General features: G+C 31.3%; 1 protein-coding gene across 1 annotated transcript in view; it reads right to left on the bottom strand.

The window, feature by feature from the left end:
* Nckap1 (NCK associated protein 1) overlaps nt 1-15,681 on the bottom strand; it is a 100,740-nt gene that overhangs the window by 71,576 nt on the left and 13,483 nt on the right. Inside the window, exon 2 of the mRNA XM_076866892.2 lies at nt 10,600-10,710. Coding sequence (XP_076723007.1) covers nt 10,600-10,710 — 111 coding nt within the window. The remainder of the gene's footprint in view (nt 1-10,599; nt 10,711-15,681) is intronic.

Here is a 15,681-nt window from a genome sequence, read left to right as displayed (position 1 = left end):
GGATATCAAGAATTGAACTCAGGGGCACTCAACCACTGAGCCACATCCCCAACCCTATTTTGTATTTTATTTAGAGATAGGGTCTCACTGAGTTGCTTAGCACCTCACTGTTGCTGAGGCTGGTTTTGAACTCTGGATCCTCCTGCCTCAGCCTTCCAAGCCACAGGAATTACAGGTGTATACTAGCACTCCTGGCCACATATTTTCAACAAAGGAATATGGCTAGAGTTTTTTTTATTTGCCTATTTCAATTATTACCATCCTTCATACTGAAATTGCTTTTGCCTAATAAATTATTTTCCTTGATCTAATTATGCTACTATTTTGTTCCTCTTAAAAACAAAACAAAACAACAAAAACAAAAATATACCAAAACACACAAATTTGGCTTCAAAGAAAACTTTTGTCCATTTTCTTAGAACGCTACAACAATCCTGGCTTTTCTTAAATAAGAGATTATGGAGAGATTTAAAACTGTCCCAGTTATCATACCGTTAGCAACTCTCATCTGGACTACTATCATATCCTCTTAACTGGTCTATACTACTGCTCTTGCCTCTTCAGTCTTATTCACATAGCAGCAGGAGAATGGTTTCCTAAAGACATCCACCACTCTACCATGAAAAAAGTGATTCCCATGATGATTATGTAAAATGCTAACACCAGGTGGAGAGAATTAGGAAACACTACATTTTTTGCAAATTTTCTTTTAAGTCTGATATGATTTCAAAATAAAAGGGTTTTTGTTTGTTTTTAATTCTACTGGCTTCCTGTCACAGAATAAAATATAAAAAGTCCTGACCAGTGCCTCAGAATAGAATGTAAATAAGAACCCTTGCCTATCTCTAAAACCTCATCTCCTTTCATGATCCTCTGCCCTCACTCAGTAGTCCTTACGCTGTTTCTTCCTGCTTGTTCCCAACTCAAAACCTTTGCCATTTTCTCATTCTCGTGTCTGTGATGCTGCTGCCACTGCTTAGCATACCTCACCCAGCCCCACTTCTCTTCAGTGAAGGCCACACTATTGAGCACTCTTTTATCTAAAATAATCTACTCTCCCACATTATTCTTTAACTCCTTATCTTGTTTCCCATTTCTTCCTACCACTTACCTCCAAATCAAAGTATATATTTATTCACTTTAGTTGTTTGCTAACATTACAACTTAAAATTTTTAATGAGGGCAAGCAGTTTATATTATTTCCTACTGTATCTCCAGCATAACACATGGTGGATGTATTATAAACAAATAACAAATAATTCTTATGTTTCAACAAAACAATTAAGAATGGAGACCTTAATATTAAAATTTCATTGCTGATAAATGTTTTCAATATCAGATATAAACTCCTACCTCAATCGAGTTTCTGCATACTAATACATACAGAGTAGTGATTTAATCCCTTGAATAAATTTCCAAAGTTAGGTAAATTATTTCATTGTGTCATTCCAGAATAGGAAAGGATAAAGAAAAGAAATGAGGATCAACTAAAAGTATATAACATGTATATCAAATATAGTAAGTCACCCAAGATTACCTGAAAATCCAAATCAACACAAAGATTAGTCATTTTTAAAAAAAAGGATTATAGAATTTTATTTAAAATTCTTTGTAGGATTTTTTCTTTTATCATATACACAATGATTATGTTAGCAGTAAATATTTCAGAAGTGCATTTTTCTGAGCAAATTAGTAAATTAATTTGAGGGAAAATTATCCCAAGACTAACTTAGGTAATAAGTACTTGTTATTTAAGATGTGCTACTAAATTCGGTCCTCATAATTACTTTTCAAGGTATATTTATTTATTTTTATTGTGCTAAAATATACATGACAAAGAATTTACCATTTTAACCTATTTTTAAGTGTGCAGTTCTGGAGCATTAAGTACATTTGTACTGTTGTACAACCATCACCACCATTCATCTCCACAACTCTTTTCATCTTCCCAATCAAGATACGTTTTTTTAAAATATTTATTTTTCAGTTGTAGTTGGACACAATACCTTTATTTCATTTATTTATTTTTATGTGGTGTTGAGGATAGAAACCAGGGTCTCGCATGCGCGTGGCGAGCGCTCTATCGCTGAGCCACAACCCCAGCCCTCAAGATACTTTTTTTAAAATATTTTTTTAGTTATAGATGAACACAATACCTTTATTTTATTTGTTTTTTGTTCGTTTGTTTATTTGCTTTGTCTTGTTTTGTTTAAATGTGGTGCCAGGGATCGAACCCAGTGCCTCAAACATACTAGGCAAGTGCTCTACCACTGAGCCACAACCCCACCCCCAATCAAGATAACATTTTTAACCTAATTGATCAGGTATAGAAACGAACAGGCAAAAAGTAAGATGACAGTCTAAGTCTATCAGATTCAGGCTCTAAACAAATTTTCAACACAATAAGACAAAAATAATATAAGGAAAAAACTAAAGCTCTGTTTTCTTTTATTTAAAATATAAACATATTTTATATGTATATATATGTATGTATATGCTTTTGTTTAGTTTTGTTTGCAGCACTGGAAATCAAACGCAGGGTCTAGTGCATGCTAGACAAGTGCTCTACCACAGTTTTTTCCACAGCCCTTCTGATTTTTTTAATATTTATTTTTTAGTTGTAGTTGAACATAATATTTTTATTTTTTATTTGTTTTTATGTGGTGCTGAGGATTGAACCCAGGGCCTCGCACTTGCTAGGCGAGAACTCTACCACTGAGCCACAACCCTAGCCCCTTCTGATTTCTTTTTAGAAAATATTTGCATTTAATTAATCAATCACAACAGACTAAGACTTCTCAGAAGTCCTCTAATTCAGTCCCTTTATTTTATATTTTAAAGTGATTTTTTTCCAAGTTTACATTGTTAGTCATTTGTTTAAATTAATTCTCAAAAATCAATTACTTATGAAAATAACTAAAAATCAAAAAAATTAAACAGAGAAACAAAAGTTTTGTCTATGTCTCTTAGAAATAAAACTTCATTACCTATTAAGTAATCCTAGCGACTTGGGAGGCTGAGGCAGGAGGGCCATAAATTGAAAGCGAGTCTCAACAATTTAGTGAGGCCCTAAGTAACTTAGCAAGACCTGCCTCAAAATAAAAAATTAAAAGTGCTGGGAATGTAGCTCAGAGGTAAAGTACCAGGTTTCAATCCACATTACAAAAAAAAAAAAAAAGTAAGAGTTCTACATTTTCCCACCTTTCAGTTTCAACTGGCCTTCTGACTAACAGAAGTGCAATGTGTTGCTTATAAAGTTGGGACTTAAATTATTAGGCCTTACACCTTCTAATTCTGTTCTTTTGAAATACTGTCCTTAAGTACTATGTATGAGGAAGCCGGAAATATCATTTCACAGAGATAGAGAGAAGTTCAGTATCTCCGCTAATCCAGCTGGGCCATTTCAATAACACACAGGCCAAATGGATATACCTATAATCTAGAGCTCTTGAGGCCAACAAAGAAACTCTCAGTCAACCCACAGAATTAAGAAATAACAAACTGTTATTGTTTTTCAGCCAATAAGTATGGAGTGGTCTGCAAAGGTAACCATAGTAATGATTAATATCAAATTCAGTAATAAAATGATCTGTATTTCACTACCTAAGCACATCAATTTGTCTCAGCCAAAATTTTGAAAATTTAAGATTCTGGTAACAAAATGGTTAAATTAAAGCAAACTGGTAAAATTAATTTTATCATAAATACTAGAAAATCACTAATTACATGCCTCACTATAGTGGAGTTGGTTTACATTTAACATTTTTACATAAAAGACATCACACTGTATTAGAGATAACACAACTTATTTAATGGCACCATTGTCTATTACAAAGTTAATATAAATACAAATAAGCAAGTCCCTTTACATTTAATAATTTTTAAAGATCTATTATGTGATTACCCTATACACCAGACATAATACAAACTTTTCTAACTGACTAGATGCCATCTTTGCAATCAATAAATGTATCAAGCTATTTATGCTGAGATGGCAACAGGTGCTACTGACATGTGCAAGGTAATCTGACAACTTAAACATTCCTTGACTGCTATACTTTTCAAAATTTTTATTTCTTTTTCCTGTCAATTATCATTTGCTCCTGAGGAAAGTACCCTTTAATGTAGGGTGTTACAAAATATACTTGTTACAATTTTGCCTCAATAAATTCAACGGGCGTAGTCATAGGAGAACCAAAAAGCCTTTTTCTAAATAAACTTCATTTATTTTTATAGAATATCATTTCTTATTGCTCAAAATCATCTGTTTTTAAAATAATTTTTATAAAGTTATAGTTGTGAAACCATCAACCCTAACCAGCTTTAGAACTTCTCCATTAGCCCAGAAAGTTCTCTTGTACCCATTTACAAATTAATCCTATTCTCACCCTCAATCCTAGGCAAATTCTGATCTATTTCCTGTCTCAATAACTTGCATTCTAGACATTTCCTATAAAACAGAATCACACAATATGCAGAGCTTTTTTATATTTGGCTTCTGTCACTTAGCCTAATGTTTCTGATGTCCAATTATAGCATGTATCAGTAGTTTGTTCCTTTTAATTGCTGAATAGTATTCAGTTAAATGTATATAACAAGTTTTGTCTATTCATTCATCAGTCAATGGACATTTGAACTCCTTCCAGTTTGAGGCTATTATGAATAATGAATGCTGCTATGAACATGTTTTGGACAGATGTATTTTCGTTTCTCTTGGGAAGATTTCCCAGGAGTAGAACTGTTTCCTTTCCTAGTTCTCAGCTGTTTTCAGATATGACTCAGGCAAATGAATGAAAAGAGACCTTTAAACTAAAGAGTTACTGTAATAATATATTATTCATTTATTTGTGAATACTGCAATCATATTTTCAGGCTTTAGGAAGAAGTTGAGGAAAAAAGCACTAAGTCTACCCTACATAAGCTTATAATGTAGCAAGGGATACATAGATACACAGGAATTCTCACTTCTGTTTTTTAAGGTAAATATCCAGTTTTGGAAGCTGGTTCCTTACACCACAACTAACATCCAGGTACGAAGTTCAAAGATGATAGAAAAAGTACAATGATGAATTCTCACATCCCTCAAGACAAAAGACCTCATAAAGTGGTAATAATAGGAATGAGGGAAAAAAATCCCTGTATAGTGGTATGAAAAAGAACAATGAGAAAGATCAGAGCTTCTAAGAGCAATGAGGATGGTAAGCAAGATAGGGAAAATTAAAGAGGACCTAGAACTAGAGGGTACCCAAGGGTTATTTTTGGTACATGAGTACAAGTTGAAAGAGTGAATGACAGATGCTACTGTTTCCTCAATTGGAAAGCCTGTAAACAGGAATAAAGATTATCTTTAAGTTGTCTTGGCTCCTTTTAGTTCTTTTTGGACATCTATTGTTCTTGGGAGATATGGGTGACAAGGTCAGGTGGCAACAGTGGGAGAATAAATCCCCACTTAAAATTTCTAATACACTGCTTCCACCAATTCTTTGAACTTAAGAGGGATCTCCTAACTATTCATCTGTCTTTTTACTGTCACTCACCATCTCATGTCCTACTTCATTTCTTATCCATTTTAATTTTAAATGATCCATCACTTTAATTATTTCCTGTCTCTTTTATTATAACTACCTTATAAGATCTACAGCAGAAGAAAGTAAATACCTACACTAACTTAATCTCAACCTGATTTCATGATCATTAACTATAACTGAATGACTAGAACACTACCTTCTCCATTTTTACTGTCAATTAAGGATTACTGCACTCCTTCTTTTCTGTCTTAAAACCCTCAAGGGTTCTTCAGTTTAACTCTCACCTGAACCCTAGCCTGAGTTCCAGATTCATATACAGAATTGGCTAATCAACATCTACACTCAGATTTCAATTAGGCCTCTCAAATCTAAAACACTCAATCCCGAATCATTGGATATTACCTACACTACACCTCCACCCCACACCTATTCTGTTTGCTTCCTCACTAGTAAATCTTAACATTTTTTCAACCTCAAAATGTTGAGGTCGTTGTCTTTTAAAAAGAACACTGACATTTCAAGTTTCCATTAGTGTCTTTTTAAATGTAGATATATTTACTCAAAATGAAGTACACTGTCCCAACTCTCAGTTACATTACTGTATAGTAAGATGATTCCTTTTAAATCAAAGTCTTATTTGTCACTCTACCACCTCCGAGTCAACAGGAATTCAAAGATAATTGCATGATTCAAGAAGACAGATATGTGGGGTACCAAAGAGAAATACTATTTTTATTTTGTTCTACTTCCCCTGGTGAAAGAGTAGGAGGACAAGAACTGGAAAAACTGTGTTGAGTCCAGAATCCCTCCGTAATTCTTGTGACACTCCACTCACCAATAATGTCCTTTTTTTAGAGACATTCTAATTCTACATACATAGGGTAGTAATTTATATTATTTTCTCATTAATTTGTTAATCAAACTCAAATTATATATTAAAATGCACAATAGGCAAATTCCATAATGCCATTTTTATGCCAAGTAATTTTTTTAAATTTAAAAACGCATAAGCTAGCTTTTAAAAGTAAATACAAACAGAGGAAGAAAGAGAAAAAAATTTAAGTCTAAAAATTTTTGGAAAAAAGTTAGCACAAAAAGTTTAAACATACACCTTAAGATTTGCTTAAACGGGGCTGGAGATGTGGCTCAAGAGGTAGCACGCTCGCCTGGTATGCACGCGGCACTGGGTTCGATCCTCAGCACCACATACAAATAAAATAAAGATGTTGTGTTTGCCAAAAACTAAAAAATAAATATTAAAAAAAATTCTCTCTCTCCCCCTCTCTGTCTCTTTAATTAAAAAAAAAAAAAAAAAAAGATTTGCTTAAAGGACCTTTTAAAATTTTCCTGTGCAATCGGGTGTCAACATACTTTATATACAAACAGAGATATGAAAAATTGTGGTATATGTGTATTAAGAATTGTAATGCAAAAAAGTACATATATAAAGGAATTAATTGGCATGAACATACTTTATATAGAGATATGAAAAATTGTGCTCTATTGTATAATAAAAATTGAACTTTGAATGCAATTCCAGCAGTGGAATATTGCTGTTATTTAAAAAAAATAAAATCAATAAAAGATTTTTAAAAAAATTTCCTGTACAAATATTTTCTCTATGTACTAATAAGGCATACCTAAGAAAAAAATCAGAAACCTATGAGAAACAAATTCCATCTGACAGTTATATTTTCAAGATAATAGAAGGTATCATGTTATAGATAAATAATTTCTCAGCTCAGAAATGCTTTGCTTAATCTGAAATTAAACGGAAATCTATTAAGGCCCATAGCCTGGCACATAATCACCACATAATAAGTGACGGCTATAATAATAAAACTGGTATTGCTTTTATTCATCTTGAATTTTATATCATCAAGCTACTCTGAAGCATATGAGGCATTTAGTTGAACATCATAACCAAGGAAAAATCCTTGGTACCAAGTTTTCCCTAAATCCAGAATTAGGGATACAGAAGATTAAATGGTTACAGAGACAGTAAAAATGACTCAATAGACTCCAACATCACCACTGTTAAAGTCATGTTATATACCAATCCTGCTGCTATGTGCTCACAGCTTTTAGTAGAATTTTTTAAAATGGAGTTACTAAAGAAACAAACACCAACATTTCTTTTGGCTGCAAAAAATAAGATGAACCTTTTTGTTAAGACTCTATCTTAAAAACTTTAAAAAAAAAAAAAAAAAAAGCACTTTTGTTGAATTCACCAAAACAATTTTTATGAGTACTTTTTCTGAAAATAGGGATGAGTAGTACATGAATCAGCATAGAACCAGTGCTAACTTTGATCCCTGAAAAAAAATAAGCATGTTCTATAGCATATATAAAGACTATTGTGTACTTAGTAGCCAGAATCTACACATTTATCAATCCCAGATGCTACTTGTCATTCCAAGTCTTGAAACCTCCAGTAACTAATTCTATGGAGTTATAAAAAACTGAACTCCTCACTTCTTATTTCCAAACCCAAGTTGGCAAGGAATCTCTCACTAATATTTCAGGAGGTCCAGATTAAAACTGAAATCACTAGACTTTACAAATATCTAGCAGGTAAAAAAAATCGTATTATATGGGATATTTGCAAAAATATGATATGAAAAATTCGGGCTTCACAAACAATAAGAGTAAAGTCTATATGAGTAGTCACAACATTCAGCAATACTATGTAACCAATTTTGAAAGTTAAACACAGAATTAACACATAGCCCCATAATTTTACTCCTGGTGGATATATATGTACACACACATACATATAGGGGTATGTGTGTGTGTGTGTGTGTGTTTGTGTGTATACATATGCCTAGAAATTAAAATATATAAACATATATAAACTTTTATATGAATGTTCATAGCACCATTATTCACAACAGCCAAAGTAGTAAAAACAACCCATGAATAAAATGATAATCCACATAATGGATTATCATTTTTCAATAAAAAGAAACGAAGTACTAATACATGCTATCATGTAGATAAACCTTGAAAACATTAAGCTAAATGACAGAAACCAGTCACAAATGATCACATATTATATAATTACATTTTTATGACGTCTCTAGAAGAGAGAAGGATGGAAAATGAATCAATGTTTTCCTAGGACTGAAGTGTTGGCAAGAAATAAGGAATAAATGCTAATGTGTAAAGTCAAAATACATTCTATTGTCATGTATATCTAAAAAGGGTTACACCTAAAAAGGAGTTATAGATAAAATGTTGTATAACTGACTGGGATGTTGAACATAATAAAATCAATGAAAGCATACTTCAAATGGGTAAACTGTTTTGTGATCATTTATCTCAATACAAGATGTTATTAAAAATATTAATTTTGTGCTTTGAAAGTTCAACTACTAAAGAATGAAAAGCAACAGAATTGTTATTACAAACAGTTTGCGGAGCATATCTAGAAGAGATGCTTAATTAACAATTTAACAAGAAATTTTACTGTTTAATATTAAACCAAATATAGCAGAGGTTGTAGCTCAGTGGTAAAATGTCTACCTCACGTGTGTGAGGCACTGGGTTCAATTCTCAGTACCACATATAAATAAATAATATAAAGGTCCATGAACAACTAAAAAAATAATTTAAAAAAAGAATAAGAATATATATTTAAGGAGCTCTTTGTAATTTTCTAAGATCTCATTTTCAGAAACTATGCTACATGAAAATTTATACTATCAATCTGAAATTAAATGAACACATTAAATTAAAAATATTTTCTTAAAGAATTCATGTTGCAGATATGTAAAGATTTAAATAAGACATATTCATAATAAAATTTCTCTCTTAGAATGTATAATCTCAGATGGGCTAGGCAATTAATGTCAGTAACTAAAAGATTAGTTCTCCACACAAATAATCATATTTTTAAGAAGTGTATACTTTGAATTACCCATTTTATAACCAGGAATAAATTGTGATGCATAAAATACAAATTATAAAACATGATCTATAAAACCAAGATCTCTACTAGCCTGTACTTCCAAAAACACACTTAAAAATTTTTCTTTAAAAAGCACTTAATCTTTTTTATTTAATTCTGACTAGAATTTTCTTCTATATTCAAGGGTTTTAAATAAAAGCGGTATCAACAGGTTAAATAAAAATCTTCAATGAACACATGTGATTCAACAAAACAAAAAGATAACACTATGTTTTCTAACACAATAAAGAGGGGGAAGGAAGAATAGATGTTCCTTTGATTAGACAAAGGGGAATGAAGGGAAAAGAAGGGTATGGGAATAGGAAAGATAGTAGAATGGATCAGACATAAATTTCCCATTTCATATATGAATACATGACCAGTATAAGGCAACATCATGTACAATCACAAGAATGGGAAGTTATACTCTATGTACATACAATATGTCAAAATACACTCTATTGTCATGTATATCTAAAAAGAACAAATAAAAAACGATGTATCTTTTAAACAGAAATTCTCAAAATAGGGAAGTCATATAATAGGAAAGTTCTAGACCAAACTTGAACCTAAAGCAAAAGAAATAGCATGGATTATAACATGGGAAAATCAAAGAAAACATATAAAACTAAAAAAGAGATGAAGAACGATACTAAGTCAATAAAACTTAATAAAAATACTATGAGGCAAAAAGAAACTCTTAAATTTTCTAAAATTTGCTATTTTAAAATGTTGTTATAAAGAACTACCAAAAGTTGACATACCAGGAAGAGTTGATGAAGAAAAAACTTTCCCACATGATGAGGTATTATGGGAATGATAAAGATTCACCATAATTTTATTGTATTACTTTTCAGAAATGCCTTTGTCAATGATGAAAACCTTAGAAAAGCAAGTATGTATTTTAAAACTAAACACAGCTAATTACCAAAACCAACAAAGCTCTATGCAAAAGTAGTTGTCATTTTTTTGTCTTCAGAGATAAGAATACTGCCTCTAAAAACCCTTAATCAACATATATAATCTGCATATTAAAATAAGAACAAATAAATAAATAAGAGATACTATAAGCACAACTTACAGATGGTTAAAATTAAATAACAGAAATATCAAGATACTTACATTGTTGTTGCGGGTTTCTACAGCAGGGAATTTTCTGACTATGAATTTCACAGCAGATTCTAGGTTTTTGTCAATAAGGTAAGATGGTTTGGCCTTGGGATCTCCACATGCCTGTAAAACAACAGTAATAAAGAAAAGTGAAATGCATCCTCCTCTTAAAATCAAGGAAGAATAGCAAATCTGCAATCAGGAATTAGAGAGATATTTATTGTTTTTGGTGAGCAGGTGATAAAATGAATAGGCAAAGTGCAGGGATTGTCATAGCTGAAATATGCAATGGGAGACAGTACAGAGATGTTCTTCTACTGAAAAAAAAATGCATGGAAAGTTTCAAAGCAGTCAGCGCAGAACAGCAGTGAAGGAAAAAGCTCAAACCTAAAGAAAAAAAAAGGAAAAGAAAAGGAAAAAAGAAAAGAAAAAGAAAAAATTTTGGTTTGAGGTAGGATTGTATTCATCTGAAGCTAATAAAATATCACAAATTAAATATTAAGTAGAGTACTGGATATGTTTCTTTCTAGGTGTTTTAAAATAAAAGCTTATGTTTAAATGTCTTCTCCAAAATGTTTTCCTTATTCATTTTTAAAATTTTAATACAAAATCCCTAGTTCAAAAGAACTGGAAGCTGCTAAAATTATCTTTACAGTGCTAAAGAGTGTTGCCTGTTCCTCTGAACATCTGAGTTACAACACTGTTTTCCATCATACCAGCAGCACTTCAAACAATGAATCTACATCTGGTCTATATCTACAAGTACACAACAAATGGAAATGTTTACATTTGACCACATCAGCAGTACAGCATTCTCTGTAGTGAACTATAAAGCACTATACAAGTGTACGATATTATTAGCACTTTTACCTAAACTATTAGCAAAACAGAATATAATCTTGAGTACTGTTCACTGTTTCATTATGTGACATTTAATTAAATGCTTACTAGTCATACATTATTTCTTAGGGAATTACTAAAATTATAACATTCTATTTAATTTAATTTTATTCCATTTTTAAAAGGATGCATTCTATGAAAAGTTATTTCTGCCTGCCATGTGTGAGAAAATATAGTATTTTTTGACTATGGCTATGTTGTGGATTACAGAAAGAGAAGTTATGAAACATGAAACTGATCTGAAAGCGGGCAAGCAGGCAGAGGGAAGGTGAAAAGCTTTGCAAACCTTCCAAACTTGTCCTTGCTGGGGAAGCATTGTAATAAAAAGAGAGAAAATTATGGGTAAACAATGATTGCGAAACTATGACATACTTTTCAGTAGAAAACTTATGCACTGTAGACTATGAATAACAAAACAAAATTAGAACTATATTGGTGCTACAACTTTAAGCTATTATAAGTAGCAAGTTTTAGTATACAATAAATTTATAGAGTTTATACTATTCATATATATCTAAATACTACTGTGTAAGTGTATAACCATGTCAGTCAGTCTCTTGGTGTTCTTCCTAAACCAACTTAAATAATGTTAGAAAGAATGGAAAAATAAAGACTACATGCAGCTATAAAAATAGGGATAAAATCATTAGTGAAATTTTACATACCTTAAAAAGAAACGGTAGCCAAGAATAAAAATAAATTGTTATTGGATGACTTTTGCACTTCAGCTCAAAATTGAAACTATTTTAAAAATATTACCTAACTTCCTTCTAAGCCAAAGTATAAAAAAAAAATCAATGTAAACATTCCTATACTTTATAAGCAGAAATAGGAATGCAGTTTAAAATATTCCCTTAATTCTTAAATATAATTAGATAAACCAAAAATTTTTTAAAAATTTAGAACTCCATAATCTTTAACCAGATTGACATAAGGTTGCATATAAATTCACTCCCAAAATCATAATATTAGCATGTATCAGACTTTTCCTCAGAATAAACTATCATTCCTTTAAAATATTGTTTATTGTAAATTAATCTTGCAATTTATCTTCTTCTTCCCAAGATATTATAAAATAAAATAACTAAGAATTTGCCAAAAAAAGAAATAGCTACTGATTAGCACTTCCTTACATGAATAGCATAATGAAAATCAAGGTTTAAAAACACTTTAACATAGTATGGAATCCTAAAACACCCAAATAATGCTCAGTTTTCTTCTGATATGTATTACTTTCATACTCTACTCAAAATTTCATCCATCCATTCTAACAGTATTAGTGATTACCAAATAATGAAAATACGGTTGACTATAATGCCCATTTCCCAGGATCACAAATTTTACTGTAGCCAATCAACTAAAGAAGTGTGTGTGTGGATAGATGCATGTGCAGCTTTCTTAAACTGAAAACAAAAAGAATGGAATTTCATTTCTCTTTCCTTGGAAGTAGTTTACCTTTTTCCATACTGCTTAGTAATTCTATCTAAACATACTATATTGGGAAGCAGTACACCACAAAGATTAAAAACACAGATTCTAGAATAAAACTAGCAGGGTTTCAATTTTCACTACTTATCAGCCATGGGACCTTGAATATATAATATCTCCTAGCCTCAGTTTCTTCATCTGTAAAATGGGGGCAATTAATACTTACCTCATAGGGTCATTATGAGGCTTTCAAGAGGACAATCCATTTAAGGCATTTAGCAAAATGAATGGCACATAAGTGCTCTAAAAATGGCAGCTGTGGTTTATAATAATGATGATAATAATTATCCAAAAGTCTAATATAAACAGTAATACTAACAGTCTTTATTATACTTTATCATAGAGTATAGAACTAGCAATTTAGTGTTAATTTCCTTATGACCATGATTCCCTCTCTCAATCACATATTTCCTTCATTCACCCTAAGCTTAAACATACTGTATTTGTTTGACTTATATAAATTAGTTTAGCCTTATAGGTACAAACATAGAGTTTTACTGATTTGGTTTGGTTTGCTGGTGCCAAGGATTGAACCCAGGGCCTCATTCACATTAAGCGCATACTCCATCAATGAACTACACCTCTAGTCCCAAGAACAAGAGCTTTTAGGATAGGCTATCCTAAAATTCTGCTTTATCACTTAATAGCTATGTAACTAGCCATATGGTTCATGCCTGTCATCTCAGCAGCTCCAGAGGCTGAAGCAGGAGGACCTCAAGTTCAAAGCCAGATTCAACAACTTATCAAGGCGGTAAGCAACTTAGCGAGACCCTGCCATAAAATGAAAAATAAAAAACAGATTGGCAACGTGGCTCAATGGTTGAATACCCCCAATCCTGGGAACCAAACAAAAAAAAAAAAAAAAAAAAGCTGTGGAACTATGAGCAACAAATTTTACTTCTCTGTACCAGAGACTTTATCTATTAAAGTGGAGATTATAATTCCAAACTTCTCCTAAAAAGTTTTGTACTCACCACATTAGAATGTGTGTGTGTGTGTAACTTAAAAGAGTGTTTGACAGACCATGAAACACCAATAAAAAAATACAAGGTTCATAGAAATACTGGGCTCTATTTTATTTATTTCTGAAGTCAACTTACTTGATTTGTTTACAAGAGAGACATTTGTATGATTAATTCTTGGCAAAAAAGAAAAAGTACAAGGAAAAAGTAAACTATGATGTTACTAATAGTTATCATCTAGGTACATATATCCCAGCATAAAACTGCAACTATAACTCAGTTAAGCTACACTATACTAAAGCAGTAGAGCAAAATTCTATCTAACCAGAAGTCTATTTATAAAAATAGACTTCCTCACTCTAACAAAAAATTCATTTTGAAAAGAAAGAAATTATAAGATGACAACTTGGATTTTCTAGAATATAGCCTCACTTAAGAACATATCTCATTCCACTATAGCTACAATATTATGCAAAATGAATCCTTTACTATTATCATCCTGAAGTACCAACATTTTTAAAACTATATATACCAATATATTTTAGACTAATACATATCAGAAAGACTTATAACAGAGAATGAATCAAAATCTTTAACAAATTACCAACTAAATTAATTTTGAGCACTTCTATTTCCTCCCTACACTCCAAAAGAGAAAAAAATAAGATGAATACAGTACAAAATTACATCTAAATCCCCCAATTTTATAACCCTACCAAATTGTGTCATAGAACTGAATAAAAAAGGCTATTTCACTATACAGAAACTATATGTAAACTATAAATTTTTTAAAAAGAACTCCTCCAACAACCAACAAGGTATTGTGTTTTGCTTTATCTTACTTTCTTTGTTTTCATAATATAGGAAATATAATTTCAATTTCCAAGAGATGTCAAATGAATTTAAATATATAAATTTATAGTTCTCAGAATTAAACCTTTATTCTCAATAAGTATTCTAGTTATAACCTTCAAATTCAAAAAGGCTAGGACTACTTAATGTGGCACATTAAATTATAGTACTGTTTAAGAAAGTACTTAAATGTAATAAATAAGAACCTAGCCTCCTGTGTTAAGTGGATCACAGAATAAAGGTGTTTGGCTACAAACACCAAGACTAGGCTAGGCTTGACAGAATTTTAAAATAGAATTTTGAATGAAGTATGTCTGCCACCCTACAACTTAAATCCTTTCTTGAATCCTTTTCTCAAGCTATTACACTTAAGATTAAATACCCTGGCTTAACTTTACATGGTTAATGCTACATATTCTTTCAAGAGCTAAATAGCAAACATCGATTTAAAAAATTCTATCTATTCATAAGAGATTAAACAACAATCAAGAAACAAGAAAAGAACCAAGATTCAACTCTTGTTTGCAAAAACACCCATGCTTTAGAATTGCCTAAACTACCAATTTATAGAAGAATGAAGTTTCAGAGAAACTGATTTTGTTCAAGGTTCTACATCTACTATGTGACAAGACCTCAATACAAATTTACATTTGACTCCAAAACAATAAAAAAGTTCAATCTGTAACTATATGCTTCCAAAAAATTATGTAAAAAATTTTTTTTACATTCTTTCCATGCCTCAGCTACTCAAAATATTCATGGAGTAATCACTATCAAAGTAAAATATCTAATTGATTTGACTAGTTTAATGCTTTAAATTCTAATCTAATTCATCAGTAAAATACATTACTTTGTAAAAATATTAAAGAACAGAATGATTTATTTTTAATTC

The sequence above is a fragment of the Callospermophilus lateralis genome, chromosome 9, assembly GCF_048772815.1.
Source record: "Callospermophilus lateralis isolate mCalLat2 chromosome 9, mCalLat2.hap1, whole genome shotgun sequence".
NCBI lineage: Eukaryota > Metazoa > Chordata > Mammalia > Rodentia > Sciuridae > Callospermophilus > Callospermophilus lateralis.
This window is presented reverse-complemented; position numbering and strand designations above follow the sequence as displayed.